The sequence below is a fragment of the Chamaea fasciata genome, unplaced genomic scaffold (assembly GCF_029207755.1).
Source record: "Chamaea fasciata isolate MVZ Bird 193981 ecotype frontalis unplaced genomic scaffold, bChaFas1.0.hap1 SCAF_30, whole genome shotgun sequence".
NCBI classification, from domain to species: Eukaryota; Metazoa; Chordata; class Aves; order Passeriformes; family Sylviidae; genus Chamaea; species Chamaea fasciata.
The window spans coordinates 861,119-887,084 of record NW_027094115.1 but is presented as its reverse complement, the minus strand read 5'-3'; the positions used below and the strand labels follow the sequence as shown (position 1 = coordinate 887,084).

Here is a 25,966-nt window from a genome sequence, read left to right as displayed (position 1 = left end):
CCTGGAAAACTTAGGGAAAGCAAACAAAACAACACTTCTCATCTGCGCTTGCACTGGGGAGCGAGGCGCTGTCCTGCTCTGTTGCAGGACACATTTCTGTATCCCAGTGCAGTCAGAGATGGGCTGAAGGCTCCCCAGCTCCAGATCTCGTGCCAGAGGCTGGATTCTGTGGTTTGCACTGCTGCCAGCTGACAGTGGTGCTGGAAGGGCTGGGAAGGGAGGGCAGAGCACTCAGCTCTCTGCTGAGTTTGCTGCCCTGGACGTCATTTTGGTTCTGGGCTTGGGGCTGGCCAGGGGCTGGAATCACTTTGCCTCCTTGGGCATTTTACACAAGGGATGCCCAGGCCTCGATCACCTCCTGCACCAACCACGAGCAGGGCTTGGACACCTCCAGGAAACAGCTCAATGTCTCCCTTCTGAGAAAGGCTGCCACAGTAATGGGTACAACTTCTTCCTACCTGTGCATCACACCTTCAAGCAAAATAAGGCTCTTGCTGTAGAAACTGCCTTAGATGACCCAGCTGGCCAGTCCTGAGGCCTGAGCAGTGTGCAGGAACAGAGGAAGGTCAAACCTCTCACAAAAACACATCTGGGCTCTGTGGATGCCCTTTCAAGCAGGTACCTGATACTGCTCAGACTCCTGCAATTCTATACTCAGTGTTCCTGCACCTGAACAGCTCAATGTAGCCTGGAAAATCTATCATTCTCAGCAACAGTGAATAATTTCTTTCTTATGCCATTAGCAGGGTGTAACCTTCTGGCAAGCCAGGACTTGGAATATTTCCTAACCATAATAATAAAAGCTTCAATATATGCAGGATGCATAAAAGAGCAAACCTCAAAAAAAAAAAAAAAGATACAAGAACCCAAAGAAAGTGACTAAAGAGATAGTAGCACTTTCTTGTAGCCATACTACCATGCCAAAATTTACAGTCTTCCCCGTGGTTAATGGTTCACCCAAGAACTTACTGGTGCACTGAAATCTGACTGCAAGTATCCCTCACAGAAGGGTTTAGGAAAACCCAGCATTCGAAACTGCCCCTGCAATACCAAGTGCTGATTGCAGGTCCTGCAGGATCAGCAGTAGTTCGGTCCAGAAAACGCTGCAAAAGCTGTTTGCCGAACTTCCCATATATCACAGACCAACGATTTCCTTCTGCTCTCCCTGTACTCATGATCTGCATTCAGCTGAATTTCATCTCAGAGATGCTCTGCCCTGGTCTCCTGCTCCTGCAGGAGGGGAGACTTCAGTCCAGCCTGGCTGGGGTGGAAGCTGCTGCTCTGAGAGGACTCTGCACCTTATCCCACCTGAAATGGCAGCTTGGAGTCAACCTAAGCACTTCCATTGTCCCTTTGTCACCTCAGATGAGCCAAAACACCTCCCTAATCCTCTGCCCCACCTACCAAAGCTGGGTCTCAGTTCCCCCGGCTGACTCCTCCTCTCATGCCACTCTAGTGACAACTCTGCAAGCAAAGTTTGTGTTTCAAACCCATTTTGTGGGAGCCGGGAATGCAGGAAGACACTGGAACGCTCTCTGAGCTACAGAAACTGCCTAAGAGAAAGAGCCATAAATAAGAAATGTTTTGTTAATGCTGTAATGAAAACCACATTGAGATCAGCTGTAATTGCTCTGCTCTGTGCAGAGACACACGAGCTCTGGGTGCCAAAGCCTTGCAGAGCAGAGTGAGGGGATGGGGAACAGATAAGCTCAGAGCAGTGATATCACATTCCCAGCAGTCTCTGGATGTAGGGATTTGCTCTGAGGGGTTCATGTGCTGAGCAAACAACTGTTCAAGGAGCTTTGAGGCAACAGGAGAAGCTGGCAGAGCACCCCAGGGTTGATTTGCTCAGGGAGCTGCAGCATTACGGCGTCCCTCCAGGAGCCCTGGGCCAGCATGGCTCCAGCCCCAGAGCTGTCACCATCAGCTCTTCACTGGTGCCACACAGGGACCACCTTGGTGCCCAGCAGCACCTGGAGCACTGGGGGAGCCTGGCAGAGCTCCCACCCTGCACGTGGGGTCTGCTCCTCACTCAGCACAAATCACAAATCCCCTGCCTGCCCTGGGCTCATCCCTCCACTCAGCCTCGGCAGCTGCAGGGAGCTCTGCTGAGGAAAAAGGCACAGGGAGCCTGGGGTAAAAGTTCTGTCACTGCAACTTGCTGGAGGCTGGGGCAGCATTTGAAGGAAGAACAACCATTTTCTTCCTTTTCTATATTCTTTGACAAGCAATGACTTCAGCCACCCTTCAAAATCAGAGGCCAAGCTCTCCTTGGTGCATGTTCTCACCTTGGGAAGATTAGAAGCATTTAATCTAATATTTTGTCCCTCATAAAGGTCCCAGGCCCCAGGACACCTCAGGGAGTTGGTACAGAGAGGGACATTTTTTAGCACCATCATGGAAAGAGAAAAGTTGCTGTTAGAAAATAAAAAGATTCAGTGGAGGGTTACAGTGATATGATTGGGGAGGGAAATCAGGGGTTGGAGAGTGGAACTGCAAACCAAACATTCCTGTATTGAGAGTGACAGGGCTGCAAGAAAGTAAAGAGGACATCACAACAAAAGTCCTGTGCTGCCAGGAGAAATGAAAGATGGGGGAAATGGAGCAATATTTCAGGCTTTAAAAACAGGAGACAATTTTTAGGAGACATTTGTTGGGCAGTCTGGGGACCCGGTCCCCCATACATCCCACTGCCGATACCCTGCACTGTCCTGCTCCCAGCGTCTGAACAAAGCAAATCCAGGCCAGTGTGTGCAAAGGATGGGGTTTGGCCAAGCATCCAGAGCATTCACTGGAGTGCAGCAGATCCAGCCCAGCTCTGCTGTGGTGCCTGCTCCTTCACCAACCTTTCATCTCTCCACTCAGCTTTCAATTGCTTAGGACAGAGCTCAGTCTCTCTGCCCAGAGTTATCTTTGCTGGCTCCTGCACAATCTGGGCAGACTCAGACATTTTAGCACCACAGGACAGTCATAAGTCACTGCACTGGATAATTACTTTTAACTCTGTGCAGGCTGAACCCAATTCTCCCAGGTGCTGCTGCTGGCAGGAACACCCTGCTGCTGAACATGCATCTGATTACAGCTCTGCTCAGCCAAATATTCCTCATGGTTTCTACAGATGTTCCTTTTTTTTTTTTAATCCCATAGCTATGAACATTATGAGTCGATGCTCTCTTCAGCTGCCACTTTTCCCTGCCAATAATCCCAATAAAACCCCATTAGCTCATGCCTTTAACCTCAGCACGTCCTAGCCGTGCTCACTACATCTCATCTGGGATAATTTAAGGTTTCAGGAACTGTTGGCTTAGTGTTATCTTTAAAAATATTTCCCTCCCTGATACAATCAGAGGTAGAGAGGTTTGAAGCAAACAAAGACAGCTGAGCTTTCCAGCCTCCATGAGGTTTCCATAAAATCCTGGTTCAGTTCTCTCAGGGAAAGAGTTTGAGTTGGGAGCAGCAGGCAGGGGCTGCAGGCTCTGGGATCTCCCACAGAGCAGCTCAAACACAACAGAGCTCTGCCAGTTCCCACCTGGAGACACCTGGGTTTGGGAACTGCTGAGCTCCCTCACTCAGGAAGGGACCGAAGCCAGAATTTGGGTTTGTGGCCTTTTCCTGCCATGTCACAGCTTCAAACAGAGCACCTAGAGAGGTCGTGGTGCAGTGCCAGAGAGGGTGAGCTCACTCTTCACCTCTGCAGCAATTGAGGACACCATGAATGCATTGGGTCAGAGGGCAGGAACAGGGCTGGCCCTTATCCTCATTTCCCACAGCCATTCTGTGGACACAGGAAGACAGCTTCAAATTCAAAAAAGCTCAGGGGCAGCATTAGGACAAGCTGATCTTTCCTGAAAGCTACAGTGGAATTGTGATGACAGACACCATAGAAAGTGACAGGGCTGGACTTGCAGTCAGCACAGAGGGAGGAAGGATTCCTCCTCCTCCTCCTCAGCAGCAGGTCACAGTGTTTGGGGTGAGGGCACCCTCACACACCATTCCCTGTGTTTGTGCCTCCCCAGACAGGACCCTGAGCAGTGGGAAGCAGAGGGATGGCATTCCCGACTCCCAGGAATAAGTGCTCTGCTCCAGAGCTCTTCAGCTTCTCTTCCTCACATCCTCAGTGCTGACCACATCTGAACTAAGCAAATGTGAACCAGGGTCAGCCAAACTTTCTGCCTGACGACACAGGAATTGCAAGTCCAGAGGGTTTCTTCCTACAGGAGGCCACTGCAAGAGCTCAACTGTCCCACACCTGCCTCAGGGCTCACTGACATCCCACACAGGGCAAGCCTCAGCAAAGTCCCCCTGCTCCAAAGAACAAGTTACCCAGATGCTCAAAACACACTGAACCTTCAGATTTCCATTTTTCAGAGCTAATTAATGCATTTGTTTAATACTGAACAGGGTCAGGACTATCTCCAAAACGATCAGGCATTTTCTGAACAAATCCCACGTGAGGAAGGATGAATTCTGCTGTCACTGGTGGTGCCAGCTGTGAGTTATCTGAGTTCCCATCAGGGTCAGAGGAAAGTAGGAGGGTCCTCAGTGCTGCCAGCTCCGTGCCTGTACATCTCAAACAGACCAGACTCTCAGGGGATAATTTGCTTCTCTTACCTCAGTTCTCCGACTGGGGGAACTGCAGAGGGAACACCTTCCCAAGCTTCCCCAGCAGCACAGCAGTGGCAGAGCCCCTGCTCCAGCACAGCTCCCACCAGCAGGGAGGGTAGAGCTGCATCAGCAGGACCCTGAGCACCCCAAAATGCAGGTGAGGAGAGAACCGCACCTGATCCTCCTGCACACAGCTCCGGCAGGCACTGAGGGATGCTCTGAGCACCCCAAAACACAGGTGAGGAGAGAACCGCACCTGATCCTCCTGCACACAGCTCCGGCAGGCACTGAGGGATGCTCTGAGCACCCCAAAACACAGGTGAGGAGAGAAACGCACCTGATCCTCCTGCACACAGCTCAGGCAGGCACTGAGGGATGCTCTGAGCACCCCAAAACACAGGTGAGGAGAGAAACGCACCTGATCCCCCTGCACACAGCCCAGCCAGGTACTGAGGGATGCTCTGAGCACCCCAAAACACAGGTGAGGAGAGAAACGCACCTGATCCCCCTGCACACAGCCCAGCCAGGTACTGAGGGATGCTCTGAGCACCCCAAAATACAGGTGAGGAGAGAAACACACCTGATCCCCCTGCACACAGCTCAGCCAGGTACTGAGGGATGCTCTGAGCACCCCAAAATACAGGTGAGGAGAGAAACACACCTGATCCCCCTGCACACAGCCCAGCCAGGTACTGAGGGATGCTCTGAGCACCCCAAAACACAGGTGAGGAGAGAAACACACCTGATCCCCCTGCACACAGCTCAGCCAGGTACTGAGGGATGCCCTTTGAAGCAAGGTTCTTGCCTTCTGTATTTTCATCCCCCTCATCATGTGCTCGCATACTCGCTGTCAGTCACAGCACATAGCACCACCAGCAATCTGCCTCTTAAAAAGAATCCCTTCTGCATCCTGCAAATTAAAAGCTCCTCATCCCGTAACTACTGCTCTCACAACCAACGTGTTTGCAGATCCAAATGCCTACCAGTGCAGAGTCAGAAAGGAAAGCAAAATAAATCCAAGGGGCTTACTGAGGGTGACTGTGTCGTTGATCCTGAAGCTGCAGAGCACCCGGTCGACGTTGCGGGCGTGGCGAAAGCCATTTCCCCTCACCACAACCTGGAAGGACTCTGCCAAAACAGGCACTGGGTTATTATTGATGCAGAGCAAGTCAGGGAATGGTCATCTAGATTATCAACTGCCAAAATTGGCAGTTTCACAATTAAGTTTAAAACCTGTTAAAAATGTAACTTCCACCACTCTCCCTTATCCAGTTGCAACTTGAATTTTTAGAAGCAGGAAGCAATTCACCACAGATACACTTTAACTGGCCTGTAGTGGAAACGTGAAGCTTCAAGGACACTGAGCTTTTCCCTCTCCAAGTGTCCATTTTGAATGGCAGAAAGTTTTGAGTGAAAAAAGGAAAAAAAAATCTTCTAGTGACAGGTAATTTTGAGACGTTTAAGTGTTCCTTTCCCAGGTAACTGCAAAGGAAGCAGCCCCCACAACTCCTGTGACTCTCCCAGAGAGGCACTCAGCTCATCCCCACTGCAGTTTGGCTGGGGAATGTGATTTGAACACAAAATTGTCCAAGACAAAGCAGGAGTAACCTCAGTGCATCAGGGACACCACCCCAGATTTAAAATCCCCAGGAGTAACAAGGAACCTTGTTTTTGCAGGTTCAGATCCTTCCCCTTGCGTTTTACAGCCCCCATCTTCTCTCATCTCCCCCGAGGACCCACACACTGTACTTGTCAAGAAAAGCAGATTTGCTCTGGAATCTGGGCTTCCTTCCAGGTCCCACTTGTTTGCAGCCAAGTTGCAAATCATCCCAGCACATCCAGGGAAGCTGCTCCAGGCTTGCTTCGTGCTGGGGGACAGCTTTTGGGAAGAGCGCAAGAGCTCTGTTCTGGTGAATATTCAAGGGAAATCACAGAAGTCTCAAGCTCTGGGGGATGAGGGTTCAAGTACAGTCAAAGAACTGAAATCAGAGATATCAGCAGGACCACGGGGACCTGGCTCTGCTTGGGGCTGGACTGAACAGCCCAGTGCCCCCTGCACGGCCAAATCACTCAGGAACTGCCATTTCAGAACGATGTCACTGCTGAAATCCATCTCTGCAGGATCTTGGACAAGTCAGCAGTACGAGAGCGGCCTCAGGTAACACAGAGCCCCCAGGTTTGCTCCTTGCAAACAAAAAAAGGAAAAAAACTGCCACTGTCCTACAAGGATGTGCACAGCAACGTGAAAACTCAAGGTGTCACGGCTGTCCCTGCAAACACTGATTTTAAGGACACTAATGCACATAATTTGTGCAGTCAATAGTACTTTCATCAGTCTCAAAGCCCTCGCTGATTAAACTACCTGCAGGCCAAGAGCAAGGGACTGTTTGCCCAGAGTTGGAGAGGAGGCCCTGAACTGAGGATCCAAATGACTGATGGCATTTCCCAAGGATTGCTCCTCTTGTCCTGGCCAAATTCTGATGCAAACAGTTTTTATAAACCCCTCTGCATTTCTTCTCAGCTGCTCTGCTGGGCACAGCTGTTCCTACCCCTGTCCTCCCATTATGGCCCAATGGCTGGGAGTGATAATATCAAGCACTTAGAGAGTGTTAAAGATGTCTATAAACGATGATTGTAAGCCATCTTCTGGCCCATGACTATGAGCATCGTTGTTTATAACTTGAATAAGTATGTAAATATCTTTTTAAGCACAGTACATCTACTTCAAGTCTGGCAAGGCCGAGTGAGACAGACTGGCTTGACAGAAGAACATTTATGCAAAACTTCTGAATTTAGGCCTTTTCTGTAAGAAAATCCCATTTGACATCACTTGGCAGAAATAGGACACCTGCAAATTACGCTAAGGTGAAAAAGAAATTCACCCCCCCAAAAGGTGAAATATTTAGCCCCCAGTAATTAGTGAATCTTGCACTCTCCAGCAATTAGAGATGAACTGAAAATTGTCTTTTAGGCAACATGAAGAACTGTGGCCCCTTTCATACTTACCCCCTGCACAGATACTGGAAGGCTCTGCTGCCAGGATTTCTATACAGGACTTCTTCAAAATCTAAAAGAGACAAAGTGAAGTACCTCAGCCTTGTTTCCATAGAAGCAGAGATGTGAAAGGGGAGTGAGTGTGCACAGTTTTCACATAAACATTTAACTCCTCAGAGCATTTTGCATTCGTGCCACACCTACAGCTCTTGACTTTCCACTCTGAACCACCCAAGCAGGTGTCCCTGCCCTCCTTGAGCTGTGGCTGGTTGGAAGGTGAGGGATACCAAGCTCTCCCCTGTCCCAGGGCAATCCTGGCTTTGTGCCCTGGATTCTGCACTCCATGATCTGAAGTTATTCATGATCTGCAACCCCACAGGGCACTCAAAGGGCTGTGGAGGCGCCACCACTGTCCTCTCTATGCAGCCACACCTCCCTCTCCCTCTCCACCCAAAACTCCAAATCAAACATCACAAGTTTAAGCTGAACTGTTTAGCTTTGCACTGAAACATCCCAGAAATACTGACAGAGCCACTTCTCAAGTCTCACCCGAGGGGCCGCGGCTTCAGTTTTTAACCTGATTTATGTGAGCTCACCTGAGGGCATCCCCAAAGCTGCTCTGCAACTCCAGACAAAATTCTTCTCCATTTAAGCCAGGCTTAACCGAAGCAGAATGTCTTTGGAGGACTGTCCCTGGCTTTAAACGCTTTATTGCAGTGATTTACACAAATGCCTAGGCTCAGGCTGGGGCTGGACACTCTTTATTCCCTCCTGGTGCTAAAGTTTCGCGGGTTGTTCCCTGCAAGCAGCAGCCTCTGCCCTGCCCTGCAGACCAGCCCCAGCTCCTCCTGCACAGCCAGAGTTGAGCCAGTGCCTGGGACCCTGGGACAGAGAGCTTGGGGGGTTCAGCCCCAGCCCCTGCACAAGGCAACACTGATCAAAATTCAGCTCAGCTCCTAGAGGCAAGCAAATGTCAGCCAAGCATCATTTGATGACTCAAATCCAACATGAAAACTCTTTTCCCAACTTTAAATTGAAACATCTGTAAGGAAAGTAAGGAAAGAACAGCAACCAACATAATAAACCCTGTAAGAAAAAGATAACTTTTTCTTTTTCTTCACAGTCACAGCTCCCTGCCTCAAATACCTAATTACAAAAGCTACTCATAGAGCCAGGCTTTGTTTTTAAAAACATTTAAACAGAAGTTTGAGTTGCTCAGAAAGCAGGGTTGAAAGTACCAAAGGATTGCAGCAGGCAGGATGGTCTGAGCTGGTGGCAGCCTGACAGGTGAGGAGAGAGAAGATTTGCAGGAACAAGGTTTTACAGGAACTGTCAAGTGGAAAAAAAAGAGAAAGTCAACAGTTGAGAACAGAAGTGAAAAGCAGTAGAAGAATTTAAAATAGACAGAATAAATTCTCTTTACAGAGAATGTAAAATACAATCAGTACTTTTTTAAACGAAGCAAAACCTCACCTGGTTAAATTTGATATTAATGACTTCTACTCAGCTATTTGCAAACACTCCTGCTGTAAGGCAGCTCAGAGGGGGGAATAGCAGGTGTCTCAATTAGATGATGCAGATCTCCCACTCCAGTCAAACCCCTTTACATGACTATAAAAAACTGGCCTTAAACACTTTTACAGTGCCAATTGCAATATTTATTTTGATTTAGATTAAGTTCCCAATGCTCCAAAAGCACACACCCTTACTTAAAGTGAACATCAGGCAGAATTATTGCAAAAGGCAGAACTATTGCAAAAAATTCCTTTCTGTCTCTTCCTTATTAAAAAATTCCTCATTCAAAAAGGATTCAATGTCTTCATTGTAGAAGATTCCATGGGATCTGTCTTGGTGGGCCAGAGGTGCAGCTCATCCTTGTGGTCTGGCTTCCCAGGGAAGCAAATCCCATGGAAGGGTGGTGATGCCATCTCCTCACACATTTCCTGTTCTGCCAGGTGAGGCACCAAGGGCCCAGAGCCAGGAGAGGCCCAGGAGGTCACTGGGCCCTTTTGGAACCCAAGGGAAGTAAGGGAGTGAAATTCTGCAGCTGCTGGAAGCTTCCACTTGATATTCTGCTCACAATGAGCACACAGCCAGATCACTTCACCACAGTTGCTGCATATTCCTTAGACATTCTTTCCACCAAATTTGGGAATTCTAATTAGCAAATAGGATGCTGAAGCATAATAAAAGGTTACTGCCTAATTAGTGTCAGTGGAAATGACCTGCAGTCTGATGCCAGGTGCTCATTAGCAAGCTCTGTTCAATTACTGAATGCCTAAGCCTGTTGCCAATTACAAAACAGACATTTATTTATTGTTTCCGGTCCAATAATATCTACATGAGCTAAGCAAAATAAATATGTTTAAGTCCCTCTTAAATGCATTTGGGGGAAGAAAGAAGTAGAAAGCTAATTGTACACCATTAAAGTTAACAAGGAACACTGTGGAGCTGAGTCTGGGGAGTATCAGCTGATAAACATGTTCTGTGTCCACGATGGAATTTGCACTTGCAGGACATGCCTGGAATTAATTTTCTCTCATCCCTATCCCTACTCAGGGGGTCTCACCACTTTCTCTGCTCCAGGGAATCTGCAGGGACTCATCTGCCAATGAAGTCTGGACAGACAGCTCAGGATAGGCACGGAAAGCCACCACCACATTTCTCACAGTGCCTCACTGATGCTCACACCGAGTTCTCTCCAAATTCCCCACACTGCACACATCCAAGGCAGGGCAAGCACTGCAGGGTGCCCCAGGAGACATTTGTGTAACAGAAGAATTCAGTGTATATTCCCAAGCTAAAACTTCCTGGGGTGAAGGTGCACCTTGAAATGCCACATCAATTCTGAGCTGCTGCATCAATCCTAAGAGCTGAGACAGGACCTGAAAAACACTGAGAGCAGCTGAGCACCACTGCAAGAGGAGCTGACAGAACTTAAACTTGAAAGGATGAACCATTTATGCAATTCATACAGATGCTAGACAGTCCCACAGACTACTTCATGCTGCTTCATTTCTCATCCATCACAACTGCTCCCTGCAGCTCTCAGACCCTTGCTAAGGGTTACAGCTCTGAGATAAGCTGCAAGCTGGTGCCATGGTTTAACACATGGCAAGGATCAGGGAGCTTTCCTGTTCCAAGAGCTGCTCCTCACTCAGCTCCTGTTACAGGCTCAAAGCAAGGTGATGACAGGATCCCATCCTGACTTTCACATTGCTTCATGTTCCTTGCCTCCAGCACGCCTACCAAAGCTGTACTGGACTGGGCAGGAGACGAAGTTGAATTTCAGGTTTTCTTCTAAGACTTGCTTCATTTGCTTTAAATTGACACATTATGATCTGCAGAAATTTTTCATAGCAAAGGAAAATTTAATAAAATAATCCAGTTCCTTCCATTCATTTCCCTGCCCGCAGCAATCAGGCAAATCTGCTGCTGCTCCAGATTTTCCCCTCCTGACAAACTCAAACCACTCAGTCATTAACAGGGGAAAGCTGGAGTTTTAGCAGTGGCTTTTTCATGATGAGGAAGAAAAGTAAATTGGTTTGCTTAATAAAAAAGTCACGCTTGAACTCATGGGAGAGAAAGAGCCATACCTCACAGTGCACTGAACACCCCCAGCTCCCACTTTAAGAATCGTGTTTTTAGGCATGACCTCAGTGTGGGATTGGATTTTCCTCTCAATTTCCAGGGCCTGGAGGAGACAATCCCCCCTGGAACACCGGGAGCAGATCTGCTGCAGCTGCTCACTCCAAACCCTCTGGCTCCCACAGAAAAGGAACGGCAGTGCTCAGCAACGTTCCCAGCCCCACCACCCTGAACATCTTTGCTCAGCAGATCCGGCTGAAGCCAGCCCCGAGCTCCACCTGCTTCCCTGTTCCAGAGGGAGTTCCAAGTCCACCAGCTCTGCACACACAGAGGGTCAGGAAAGACCCACTCAGGACAAGGCAGAAGGGGAAAGCCAGGGCAGCTCATACCAAATCCCTGAAGACCCACACAAACCCAGGTATTCACATCCCCAGAGTTAATTCAAACATTCCTCTCCCCAGACCTGTCACTGGATCTTTCCTTCCCCTGTGACATCAGCCTGATCCATCCTCTTTCCATGTGACTGAGCATCCTTGTTGTGCCAACTCTTACACAGGAACTGAAGGAAGTTTCCAAATCCCAGGGCCCTTGCACCATTAACATTCCCTGTGACCACAGATGCTCCGTCTGCTCCAGCACGGAGGTGCTTTTGGCAAGGATGAAAAAAGTAGGGAAGAGGGACCTGATTTTCCAGCTAGAACAGGTTGTTTGTTATTCTCTGGAGTGATTAATGTCCTCCTTGTCATTCTTTTCACACACAAAACCACTTCCCTTCTTGCCAGGCTACTGCAATGACTCCTCTCCAGTGCAAGTGCTCAGGTCACAGATTCATCGCCGTACAACTGCACATCCCTGTGACCGTCCTTCCCAAGCTGGGAAATCTTGCACCACTCAGCTGGAGCAGTTCTTAAATGGCTGCCTGGAGGCTGAAATCTTCCCACTCTGCTCAGTACAACTGGAAGGGGCGTCAGAGCTGCTGCTGGAATTCATTAAAAACAGCTGCAAAGGGAACGCAGGGCTGGGAAGCAAACTATTGCTTTGTTGTTGTTTTGTTGCTTTCTTAAATGACATACAACACCTGATTGTCCAAGAGAACTGAGGCAGCAGATCCATGCTTAGACAGTGCCAGGAAAACCAATAAACCAGGGATTGTATTCCATGTCCATGCGAGAGCACCGGGGAAAACTGAGCCTTTGCTGAGGGAACGGTTTTGCTGGAATTGCATTGTCCAAATAGTGTGTAACCACTGTAAGCAAAGAAACCTGAGCCCCTCAGTGAATGCCCCCTCCCCAGCTCCACGTTGTAGCGTTCACCGGGGTTTTGTCACCCAAGCAGCCTGCACCCAAGTGAGAACACATGGGGCCCCACATGGATTTTCCATCCTTTGGAGGCAGGGGAAGGACTTGAATCGGCCCAGCCATGGAAGCTCTCATATGCTGGCACCCAATCCTGCAGGAAATGCCAGAACTGGGAATAAGGAAACCTAGGGACCTATTGATAAACTCGACCTAGAAGCAGCTTTTTAGTACAAAGCAAGGTTGGTTCCCTTGGACTAAATGATTCAGTGATTTTTTTTTTCAGCAGGTTTGATTTTCACAGGAAAAAGAAACCTCGATCTGTGCAAGGTAACACCAATGTGCATGAGTGCAAACGCTGGGGTGAAAATACTCACCGAGTCAATGATCCCCTGCAGGGCTTCAAACCCATCGTTCACTGGGAAGACGTGATCTTTGCTGTCAGCAATCCGGGCCAGCTGACACAGCGGGGAGAGGAAATGAAACAGAAATGCAAAGAACAAGAGCAATTAGCCAGCAGGCAGCAAATTAAAATTTCTCCAGATTAACTTGCTTGCAAATAAAACCCTCAAATACTCAACTGCTCTCTCTGAATTGCCACTGTATTGTGGCTTATTGAGCAAGTAAAATGTTTATCTTGTTAATCTGATTAACTTTATAATACTCTATATCAGGGATGCAGAAAAGACTTGGAGACAAGACAGAGTGGTTTTCACTGGTTCTAATAGTCTGGGGGCTAATGATCTTTAGGGCAAAGGTTGAACCCAAAAAAGGCTGGACTTCATAATCATGGAGGTCTTTTCCAACCTTAACTCTTAATACACAATTCTTCCAAATGATATCCCATGTGGAATACAGGCCTGATTCACCTTTCCTGTCAGGACAGAGATTTGACTACTGGGCCTATGTTCAACCATCAGAGAGCCAAAAAGAAGGAAGCAGGGAGATACCAGGAGATATTTTCTGAGTGGAGACTGAAAGGTCTCAGAGGAGCATTCAGAAACCTCTGTGATGAGGAGGAGGGGCCTTCCTGAGGTGGTGGTGAGTTTTGGGGAGCCAGGACATCCCCTGCAAAGAGCTGCCTGCAGGTTCAACTGCCAAGAGCACACCAAGGGTTAAGGCAGACCTCTAAGCCCAGCTCAGCGGTAATGAGCTCTCCATGCATCTGCTGTAGCAGACTCCATTTGAGTGCTGCAAGGCCAAGGTTTGTTCCAGTAAATCTCCCCTGGCAGAGGTACCAGCAGCCTCTCTGGAGCTTCCTGGAGGCAGCAGAGCAGCCAAAAATTCCTCCCAAACCCCACGGGCTGCCCCTGTCCAGCTCCTGTCACTCAGAACCCGCAGCTCTCCAAGCCCTGCTCTGCATCTGGAGCCATCCTCGGGCAGCTTTGCCCTGCTGCTCCAGGAAGGCAGGAAAGCAGCTCATTGCTGGCTGGCTAAGCTGCAGAGGCTGCTGGAAAAAAGCTGGATGTTTACAGCTCCCTCAGTTCATTCCCCTCAATCCTTTCTCCTCATCCCTCATCTGGGACTTCAGATACAGCCATCTAATTCCAGTTAATTTTTTTCACCATCTAAATGCCTTCAAGGAGCAGCTGTCTGAGGTCTGCTTTAGGTCTGATCTCTGTGCCATTTTTATTACCTCTGTGCTTCTTCTATGACTTACTTCGGGTTACACCAGTCTCTAGGGTTGATTCAAAGGAGATTGTTCTAAACCAACTGTGGTTTGACTCCTTTTCTGGAAGCTGAAAAACCTGGAAAAATCTTCCAGCCTCTACTTGTGTGCAATGGGGCTGTGCATGTGCTTCACTCACGTTAGAAAAATGTCAGCTGTTACTGTGTGAAATATAATTCATGGACATACTAATAATCAAATGAGAAATTCAGAAGTCAGACAAAACACTGTGAAATATTTGTCACTGATGAAGGTAACAAATTGCTTTTTACAGCATAGTTTTCCCTTCAAAGAAAAGCTGCACTGAAGCTGAAGGGTTATATGGCAATACTTCAGTTTTATGGCAAAAAACATCCCTACAACTTTTTCCTGCCTCCACCTTGGGCCAGACAGTTTGTTGCTCTCCCTGTGTCTTTTCTCTGCTTTTCTCCAGCATTAGCAAGGGTAACTGGGGCAGGCAGAGGGGCAGATTCAGACAGAAAGGGACCAAAAGCCAACAGCCAGACCCAGCCACGTCAGGTGGTCACTTCAGCCAGGCAACAGAAGGAGAGGAAAACCCCTGGAGAAGCCTTGAGCAGGAGATCCAGGGCCGTGAGCCCTGTCCAGGCTTTGCCAGGCACTCAGGGCCCACGAGGCTCCCTCACCTGGGTCTCATTGAAGTCCTTCACACCCACACAATACACGGTGGCTCCCAGGTCCCGCGAGCGATTTGCCTGCAAGGAGGAGAAAAGGCACGACACGGTTACCAATAGGATGGGATGCAGCTTCCTCAAAGCTCTTAATCAGAAATTCGCTCTCTTACTGTAAAATGAGCAAAGGGGGAGCTTAGCAAAAGAGGACTTGAAAAATTTCCTTCCCAATTCTATAAAATCAGGTTTTGTCTGCTGCTAGAGTTGCTATTGTTTAGTAAAGCAACTCCCAAGGTATTTGGTGGATATTTAAAACCTGATTAGTTCACCTTTCTAGCTCCTCCAGCTTCCCAAAAGATGTCAGGCTAAATCAATTTTCTTTTCAGCATTTAGGGCACATCCCAGCATCACAGTAACCTAAAATGCTTTTGTGTGTTTTGTTTCAGACAGGTATGCCCAGTCTTCCGATATCCAGACGTGAGAGACCCTCCATTCCATCCACCTTAAAACTGCATCACTCTCAGTGCTTACACAGCAGCCTGAACTAAAGGGAGACCATCCACAAGTTTGATTTTCCCAGGCTTCTTCACTGAAGTTGCATTTACTGTTCCAAAGGCAACTGCTCCAAATGCCTAAGTATGAATGTAGTAATTTAATCACACTTCAGCGGAACAAGAACACCTGACCTGACTGAAAACTCCTTCCCAGAAGACATGCTAGTGAGTCAGATTGAACAGTTGGACTTCAGCAATGCAAGTTCAACAGCAAAGAGCTTTTTTAACAGAAAAACATCATTCCAGTTTTACTCTGGGAAGCTTCAGCGCAGACAACTGGAGCAACTCACAGAGTAAGGGCTGAGTTCAGGATCTCCTTCCACCAGCCCAGACTGCTCCTCCCCAAACCAAGACAAATATAACACTTCTGACCTTTCAACTTGTTCATTCACCTCTAAAAACAAACTTGTTATTCTTGTGGATTTTTTATTTTAGAAGCGAAATAAAAAGAGATGAACTGTAAGGAGGGGAGCCGTAGATTCAGGACGTTTGCTGGAGCAATATTGGTTTTACTCTACAAACCCATTCTTTTTGTTGTTATTGGATTTGATGCTGCACTTTGGACAGACTGAGAGGAAAAATTCTGGCCATAGTAGATTCATGCAGAAATACCATATTCAAAGTTTAGATTGTCCTGGTTTGACTGACAAGTGCCAGTTGTTCATCTCTCCAGAGAGGGTGTCCAAACAACAGCAGCAAGAACATTCTGCAACAAAGCTCTCAGGGCTCGTCCCACTGTTTAACATTTTGCACGGTTCACTAATTTAATGAGGATGTTGAGAATACGTGCTTGAATCTTGGAGAAATTTGTGGAAATGTCGGACTGGGTGATCGGAAAGATTTTCTGATGTGACAGAGGCCACCCTCTTTCTGCAATCGTTACTTTTTGTGAGAGAAAGAAATCGTGAAAGTGAGAATATTCAGCATTTCCCAGAGCAATCCAGTAAATACAGAAACTTTTCAGCTGTGAACAATTCCTTCTTCTAGTGTTCATTTTTAGCTGGAAGTTTTAACCCCTCTCCTTTCCCCTGAACATCCTCAGCTGCGGTGAGTCAGAGGCTGCTGCTGTCAGTGACTGTTCTTTAGATTCATATCTGCACACCACCAAAGAGGAATTTTCTCACCAGGGAGAAAGGTTTTCTGTATCTTTTGCATTCACAGCAGCAAGCCCAGACATTTCACTGTCTCCCTGACTACAAATGAATAAGTCACTTACCTCCCTCTCAGAGTAGAAAAATAGATCTTCGTGGAGCTCTCCATCTGTCAACGCAATGATGACACTGGCAGTTCTGTAACCTGAACACACAAACCTCTTTAGTCCCTTGGCTTTGGTTGTGTTTGTAAAACCACCTCAGAAAACATCCTGCCTGTGAGCACACTCAAAGGACATAACCGTGGTGGTGTTTCAGACCACTAAATGAGACTGCAACCATCAAAAACCTACTGCAATTTGTTCCTAGTTAGCTCCTTACTTTACTAATGCTGTCAATTCAAGAAATCCAGAGGGGTCTTTTCAGCTTGTGATAAAAAGCTCAACTGGGATTTAAACGAAGATGGTGGGAAAAGGGCCTAAAATCTTCAAGATTCCTAAGTGACATTTCAGGAACATCATTAAACCTTGCAGCCTTCCCTTCCAAACCAGAAAGGTTTTACATCAATTTTAGGGAAGGAAAGGACAAACATTTTTCCAGTTGTCTGCATTTACCACTGGTTTTAATATTTGCTGGTTAAAAAAATCTTTTACCTAACAGCTTCTCCATGCACTCGTGTTTGTGAAGAAAGAAGAAATGGTTGCCTGAGCCCTCCAGCAAAAGTAAGGTACCGGACAGTTTTGGTGAGGGTGGGCACCTGCAGCCAGCCTGGCTTCTCCCTTTTGGCCTGAAACACTTTCATTCCAGATCCTTAAAGCTCCACTTGCTCTTTTCCCCTTTCATACTTCCCTGACTAGCACCACATCCCTGCAAGAATAGAAGCCACCCCCACCCTTCCCCCAGCGAAGCTGCATTTTAGGTCTGTTAAAGTTATCAGTCAAAAAGAAAGAGAAAAAAACATTCAATGGATCAAGAAGGCCTCTCACCGTGAACATTTTCGTAGTAAATCTGTTCACTTGCCTGAAATCAAATCAGAAGATTATTACTAACATAAATTCATAACAAGACCTTCTGAACTTCGGCTCATGCAGCAGAAAGGAAGGGACAATGGCAGTGAAGACGTCACATTTGCAGTTTACACGTGAGCTCCGCTTTCAGACATCTGATTCACAGAGCAAGGTTCTTGCCTGCGGTTTTGACTACATTCCTGCATGGTCTCATCAGCCAAACCAACCCCAGCGTTGTCTCCCACTATTCTCCTCTCTGAAAATCCTATCCACTTTCATCCTTGACAAACATCCTAGGCCCAATGCGAAATATTCCTCAGCACCTCCAGATCAGCTATTCCAATTACAAATAAACCAACAGCTCGATTAGGTTGCCTGAGTTTCTGCTGTGTTCACATTTCGATGATGGGGCAGCACTTTCAGTAGGAAGACAGTTCAAACCCCTCCCAAATACCCACGTAGGACAGAGGTGGGAGGGAGTTCAGGCTTAGAGAAACTCCTGAGCTTGCAAAATATGTAAAAAATATGCCCAGACGGAGAAGGTCAGAGCAGACAATAAGGTCTGCAGTTATTTGGCCACCCCAGGTGTGAGCCGTGACCTCACCCCACTCAGCCCAGGTAGGACCGACAGCTTCCCACCCTTCCTGGACACAAAGCTATGGGGGACTCAACGCAACTGCCTTCTCCTAAGCAGAAAAGGCAGCTCTGCCCATAGAAGCTGAAGGCAGAAATAAAGAGCATTAGTAGAGTTTACAGCTCCAGCACTGAGCCCTTACACTCCCTGTACTCGTTGCAGCAAAGGGACAGGGTCCCACTCACCCACCAGAGAGTTCTCAACCAGCCCACTGTGTTCTACAGCTCCTGAGGAGCAGAGACACTGCTCAGGCACTGAGCCTGCACCAGTTACCCTCTCAAATCCTTCGTGCATGTACGTGTCCCCTCCTGGCAGCACCTTCTGCAGCTCCTCCAGGCCCTGGCGGATCTGCTCCCTGCAATGAAGGCAGGCACTCTGTTAGATCCAAGAGCAAAGCCACCAGGGGGTTGTGACAGCCAGGTGGGGACATGCAGGGCAGAGCCATACAGAGAGAGAGGGGAAAAGGAGTTAACTCAGTGTTTGCACAGGGTAGATGCCTCTCCAAGGATGTGGAACACACAGTTGTGCCCCCAGTATTCCCACTGCCTGGGGAAGGCATCACAACAGCACCATCCCCGAGGCCAATATCCACACATTTCGTAGATTTCTTCCTAAATAAGTATTCCCTGCTCGAACTTCAGCAGCTGACTTGCACGTGGCTCACCTTCCTCACACATTTGCTGACTTGAGCATACAAACATCATTAAACAGCGACACAAAATGGCACTCAGACCATCCTGGCAACTCCAGCTTATGAGGAGCTACATCTTCAGTTCCTGGTTAAGCTGACTGGAAGACTGAAGCCTTTCCCAATGCTTATTGTGACTCAGGGTATGTGTTTAAGTTCTTTTCAGGAGTGCCAGGCACAGTGACAGATCAGCTGCAGGCTCTGCGGGGTGGGCAGTGATTTGTTTTTCCTCTGAGTGGCAGACACCAAACTCTGGAAGCCAAGCACAGGCCAGGAGTCTAATGCAAGATAAAACCCTGCAGTGTGTGGGGTGTATCTGAGCAAACTGCACAGTCTCCATGGGAAAGGGATGAAATCACTGCAGGCAGGGCCACGGGGCATGCCAGCAGTCACTTCTGTCTCTACACTTTTTAGCCACTTCAGAAAGGCCAGTTGGTGTGATCACATACTCGGCGCTCACACTGCGAGGCTGATGGCAGCAGACCATTGACACTGCTCAGTCTGCACAGCAGAGACTCCCTAGGGAGCAAAAACTGCCTGCTCTCTACAAGGGCTGAATTATCAAACTTCCAAGAACCCATTTTGTACCTGTGATATCCCAAACTAGTTAGACACTCTTATAAGGTTCCTCCTCTCAGGCACCCATGCACATACCAAATCAAAGGTGGGTATAAAACGGAGCCCTTCCTGTGTTCAAAACTATTTTTGAGAGGTTAATACTGAAATTCTAAAATATGCAGCAAAAGTCGTTAAAATGTCTCAGTCCAGTCCCATCAGACACACTGAGTTTTCCCAAAAGGAAAACCTTCCCATTCAGACGCTGAAACACCACACAGAGGCAGGGATGAAGTGGGGGAAGTTCTCCCAGGTGAGAGAGGCCAGTGTGAGCCAAAGCAGAGCACACCCCTTGTTTGTCAGTGCCCAGTAAAACCCAGCAGTCAGCTGGCTCTGAGACCAACTCCATATCAATATCCTGCTCCCAGCCAGCATTTCTGGGACACCTGGGTAAATATGGAATACATTCCCACGCGGGAAACGCTTCAGTCTCGTAGCTCAGAGCCCGAGCAGAAAGGAGATCTCTGCACCAGGGTTTGCTCCTAGGGTGGGACACAGTAAGAGGCGGGGAACAGGTTTTACTTTGGCACCCAGTTAAATAAATGCGGCTCATTCTCTTTATCCCTGTTGCTGCAGTAAGTGGCAGGAGATGCTCAGACTGGGTTTAAGGACATTTTCAAGGCCGGTGTGAGTGTGCACTGCTCCGAAGGAAGGCAGCCAGCTTCCTCCCCATGGCAGCTGCTCTGGTATGTGATTTCAGACATCCAATATGTAAAACACATGCTGACTTATACACTCCACACATGTGGTACATATATTTTTGCTCCACGTGGCAATGAAGTTAACAGAGGAAGCGAGAGCGATTTAAGGACCTCATCCAGCTCTCCTTGGAAGTCAGAATAAAATTTTTTAAAAATCCATCCTGTAGGTTTTACTGGGATTAACTTGGGGGTCTGGAAGGGGGTGGCAGGAACACGCTTCACAAACAAGGCAATATGTTTTTGCCAAAGAATCCACACCCCTGCAATCCGTCCCAAACATTGTTTTTCTGTGACACACCTTCAGGCCTCCAAGGAAATCATGTTCCCCTCTACCCCAGCAGTGTGGGTGTCACCTCTGGCTTCCAAGCCTGCTTTTGTAGGAAGGGAGTTTCACCTATTTGTTTGCAGAAGATACTCTCAGAGGATGTTTCACAGGCACTGAGTCTCTGCTTCTCTGACAAAATCCTGAATCTCTGAGGAGTGCAGGCTCCCTCGAGGAAACCAGTGTGAGCTAAAACCCTGACAGCTGACAGAAAGACATGTAGAAGCTGAAATTAAGCAGGGAACCTCTGCCTTGAGAGGCCTTAGTGGATTCTAGTGGGTAAGAATGGGCACATGACTCTACCAACTAAACTGAGAAGCACAGAGGTGCCACAACACGTTCCCAGTGGGATGGAGATCATTGAGGAAGGTGAAGGAAGCTACAGGAACACAGCAGCTGCTGTTGACCTTTAAACCTCTTCTTACCTGTCTTCTGTCAACCTCATTAGAATTGTTCCTCTGGTTGAAAAAACAATGAAGGACATCCTCAGCTGAGGGCTGGAGGAGAGGAAAAAAAAAAAAAAAAGAATTAATTTGGTGGTCCAGAGCAGAGCTCTGAGTGTGTAACAATCACCCAGGACACTCTGCCAGCCCAGTTACAACTCAACAGGATGAAAATGTATTTCGCCCTGGGCCTTCTTAGTCCAGGGAAACCTTGGGGAATCCTTGTAAAAGATGTAGAGAACACTTGTATCACAACCTTAGGATTGCTAAAGCAAGAAAGGCTTACATGCATCCTGGTGTCACCACGGAGACAAGGGAGGGCTCATTATCTTTGCCACAGCACATTCCATTCCCTATCCAGAGGGATTCCTCATCAAGGCTCAGGTCATTCAGGGCCTGAAAGCCACAGCCTTAAACTCTCCCTGCAGCCCCAAAGTTCTGTACCTCAGGCAGCAGCTCAGAGACAGAAGGATTCCTCCCCCACAGATTTGATCCACGGAAGGCAGGCAGGAATAATCGGAATTTTTTTATCTCCTCCCATTTCCCACAGAACAGGGAGGTGGGGAAGAGCAGCCAATGGAAGATCTGAGGAAAGCACCGAGAGCCTTTTCTCCACCACATCCCCCCACGGGAAGCAGCACATGCTGGGCCTGGGAGCCACTGGAACCCCCCAGATCCCACCCAGGGACCTCCTGTTAGATCTCCTTACCTTATGAACTTGCGGGCCAAGTGCTCCACAAAATGATAGATCTCATTCCAGTGATGCAGGACACTTCCTGATCTGGGGACAGAATGATTACAGGACATATCAGTTTAAGTTTTCCCAGTCAGTGTTCTGTCACACATTGCTCGGTGAGGCATTTGCTTCTGCTTTGTTCAACACTCACTGGCCATGCTCTTCCTTTAAGGAGAAATCAAACTGTAATTGACATTTCCTACTTAACTTTAAAAAGCAAGAACAATTCCCACTCCATGCAAGTGTTTGAGGCTTCCCTTGGCAGTAGCTCATGGCAGTTAGGCTGGACTTTAACACAGCCTTCAGCAAATAAACCCTGTGTGAGTGAGGAGCAGTCTCTCTGCACAACGTTTTAGATTAATTCCACGCACTCACTTCCAAACCATTATACAGAGCTTTTAGCTCCAGCGTATTCTGAGAATTACAGGCAGTTGGAGGAACAGATTATTAAACTTCTCCAGTGTTCCTACCGTGCCAGAGACTATGAAAAGTAAAACACCTTAGTCCACATCTCAGCTGCTCTGGTTAATTCTTTCACACCTCAGTTAAAGACAAAACAAACTAATTTTGCTCCTCAGGAGAATAACTATAGGGTGTAATGGGGTTGGATTATTCATCTTTATGTTGTAAGAACAGGGAAAAAATTAGGTTAATCAGAATCTTTCAGCACAAAATGCCCCTTACTGGCATAAACACTTCTATGAACACTGGAATATTAATATTGGAAAAAAAAATTTCTTTCCTAGAGTTGGAAAATAAATGTGTCATCACTTATTTAATTTATTGTGTGCAATTAGAAATATTTATAGGGGAATTAACCATTCTAGCTCAACAGAAACTTCATTGATCTGCAGCCTGAGGAAGAAAAGATGAATGTCTGAGATGGTTTTTCACTTCACAGAAAGAAAAGGCAAATGAGCTGTTCTGTTCTACCTCAGCTCTGGGAAAGCCAGTGGAGAGCCAGAGCAGGTTCCCCCAGGCTGGTGCAGCCACCCCAGCCTGGCTGCTCAGGGCATTGCTTCACCTGTAGAGGAGCACACAGAGTTCGTCCTGTGGGTCACACGTTTCCTGCCCCCTTTCCCCACACCTGCTTTTCATTCTCAGCCATTCAAAGAGTCTTGGCCTCTCCCTCCTGCTCCCTGTTTCCTGGAGCTACCCTCTGTGTGACCCCCGTCCGTCCAGGCGCTGAGGACCCTTGCTCAGGTACAAACACATCCAGGCCCTGTGCAAAAACTGTGACCCTGCCAGCTCTTGCTGCACAGAGGACACGACCCCAAAAGCATCAGTTTAGGATCAGTTTAAGGATGGCCTTATAGACACCCTGCCTGGGGCACGACTGCAGGGCAGATGGCAAAGCAGGCAGGATCATCAGCAAATGCTCTTGGTACTGAATTATTTCTTTGAGACCAGGACATGACACGATGGCTTCGAATTTTCCACACAAATGTGTGTCAAAGAGGACCAAAGGAACACCAATAGCAAAGCTTTTGATAAATCACTTAAACCACAGACAGTGGGAAACTTGGTGTCGTAAGAGGCGAGGGGTGACACACATCAGGACTTGCTCCCCGACAGGAAATTTAAATCCTGCTGCATCCAAACCCTAAACTGATGGAACAGAGACACACAAAGCTCAGCCTCAGGTGCAAATTCCCCTTGGATGTATGGGATAACTCCGAGACCTTGAATTCCACAGGCACTCCAGTTCCAACAGTGTCAAATAGCCCAAATAACTTCCTAGAACTGGCCTGGAAAAGAAGCATTTATTGTCTTTAGATGGTGAGGCATAAAAGAAACCCTTGACTTCATAGCCAGGGTCGCGTCAGTCTCCAGAAGGCATGGAGAGCCAAGGCTTTGTTAATCATAAACCAATTAGTCCTTGCTTCAGTGAAACAAGTGTTATTTTAGACCATACATTCACCTCCCCAAAACACACCTCAGTGAAGATTCCCACGTCTCCTGACTCATCTGGAAGCAGACACATGGAGCTGGGACCCGCAGCCCCTGCCCAACCTCCTCCCAGCCATCAGGTAAACAAACCTTTAAGGAAAGTTCTTTCCACTGCTACAATCATTAAACCAAACCCACTCTACCCACAAAGGGAGGATGGTTTCTGCTCAATTTCAGGAGTGGGATCACTGGAATAGTCTGCAATCCAGTTCCTCCCCATCTCTACCAGAGGGAACAGTAACAGGGGCCCAAAATGAAGGTTCACACTTCTGCTGACCACACATTGTCATTCCTGGACAGCAATTCCCACCTGAGGCAGACAGCCCAGTCTGCCTGGAATCCATTTCTCCCTCTGGTGTCAGGGACCAGAGATGCCCAGGTCTGCGCTTAAGAAAAGCACTCCTTGTAAATAAAGTGCATTTTCTGAAACACACTTCAGACATCTTATGTTCTTTGTTTGGCATGAAATGGACAAACCCAATACAACCAACCTTTCTGCAGCCAGAACAAAGTTTACGAAACCACCATTAGCTCATAGCGCCCACCTCCTTCAGCCGTGTCATTCAGCAGCCACACTTCCTTTGTACAGTGAAGTAGGCCAAGAACTCTGAATAGGACAAGTATTTCTAAAGTCCAACTGTAAGATAAGAAAAGCCAATTTTCAAATAGTTCTCTCTTCATATTCCCAAAATAAACAAGATGATCAGCAAGCCAAGGCTTGGCAGCTGAATGGTTGATGCTACAAACTTGCAATTTACAAAAAGGCTCATCCTGAGGATGCCACAATCCCTTCTGGAGAAGGGCCCAATAAACGGAAATTAAACCTAGGTAAACCCTTCTCTTTAACAAGAGAGTGATATGTTCTGTGGTCGGCTCCACTGGCATTTTGTACCTCTAAAGGGAATGCATGTGTTGAGAGACGCTGCCGTGGCTCTGTGGCTCCAGCCAAGCCCTGCCCTTCAGCAGGTGCCTTCCTCCTCCTTACTGGGACAAGGTGCTCCAGAACCCAAAGCTGCAGCAGCTCAAACCTCCCTAGACTTGGTCGTTCTTGCACTTTTTTGACTTCACTTTTCCATTTCTGCTGTTGCACCTTCTCAGAACGCCTGTGGGTTTATTCACTTCACAGACTGGAAGAGTCACAGAATCAAGCCCACGCTCTTAACACCAAGACCTTACCTGAGTTATGTGCACTACAGCTGACAGGAGAACATAAAGACACTTGGTTCAGAGGATGACGTGGATCCCAAAATCTCCTTAAGCTTTCCTGGGTTTGGACCAACTCCCAGAATTATTATGGCTCTCAGAGATGGCATTTACCTAAGAAGTTGTACAGCATCTCTTTATTGAGCTCTTCAAAAATAACACAAATGAGCCCAAAAGCATCCTTTGTCTTTCCAAAGACTTCAGGAGCATTCCTGAAAGCCCTCCATAGCACAAAGGCATCTGAGAGATGATGCAATTTTTTGAGGAAATGCTGTTATCTTGTGCCACACTTCACACCAGTCAGTTCATGGGGACACTGCTAAACACTGCAGGTCACAGGGTCCTCAGAGGCTCAGTTCAGAGCAGGACAAGCCTCTGTGCTCAGTCTCAGTCCAAGAACATTCTTCTCCTCCTGGCTGGCCCGGGAGTATGCAAAAAAAACAACTAATAAACAGGTAGCCAAGGACTTAATTTACATCAATCAGCAGATAAACTGCAGAGTGCTGCAGGCACACACTCAGTCCGGGCTGGAAGGGAGCTCCTGCCCATTCCTTTTGCCAAAGAATGATTATCTAAGATGCATCACTGGGTAAAAAGCATATCCACAGGTACTGACTGGCAAGGATTTCACACATGAGCTCAGCTCACTGCAGTTGCCTGCCCTTGGCAGAATTAGGAGTTGATTACATTCCTTCAGGCAACAAGCAAAAAGACACAAAACCACACAAATTTCTCCACCCTGCCTTGCTGGCGTCCCTCAGCCCTCATGTTAACACAGAGAAAAATCATCCCTCCACATACTCATAAGCTCCTGCCATCCCAACAAAACGCACACCTCGCTCTGGATGCAGGCCTGTGATCCTGGAAAAAACCCAAGGAATCACTCCCTAGGTCAATGAGGAGCAGAGATGGTTTTGAATTTCTTTCTGCAGACCCTCAGTGTCATCATTCCCTACCTCAGGCTTGTGTTTGCTCCTCTGAGAGCAGCTGGAACTTTCTGCAGCTTTGAGTGTTGTGGTGAGCTCTGCTCCAGGGCTCGCTTTCCCAGGAGAAGGAGCAGATCCTGAAGCTCAGGCTCCTGCCTGGGCTCTGCCTGTTCCCATCCCATTGAGGCCCTGCTCCTTCCACACTCTGAGTGCAAATCTGGACTTGGAATCCTTCTTAAATCACAGTAACTACAACTACTCAAGCTCCACTCAAAGAAACAAACAAACATCAGCCTCTCCAGAGCAGGAGCTTCAC

The 25,966-nt window shown here is 47.7% G+C and overlaps 1 protein-coding gene across 1 annotated transcript in view; it reads right to left on the bottom strand.

Annotated features, from left to right (window-relative positions):
* The window catches only part of ANTXR1 (ANTXR cell adhesion molecule 1), a 73,476-nt gene that overhangs the window by 44,085 nt on the left and 3,425 nt on the right, over positions 1–25,966 (bottom strand). The window contains 9 exon segments of the mRNA XM_066206437.1: positions 5,635–5,733; positions 7,612–7,672; positions 12,860–12,940; positions 14,796–14,864; positions 16,551–16,630; positions 17,412–17,445; positions 18,340–18,421; positions 20,818–20,889; positions 21,545–21,616. Coding sequence (XP_066062534.1) covers positions 5,635–5,733; positions 7,612–7,672; positions 12,860–12,940; positions 14,796–14,864; positions 16,551–16,630; positions 17,412–17,445; positions 18,340–18,421; positions 20,818–20,889; positions 21,545–21,616 — 650 coding nt within the window.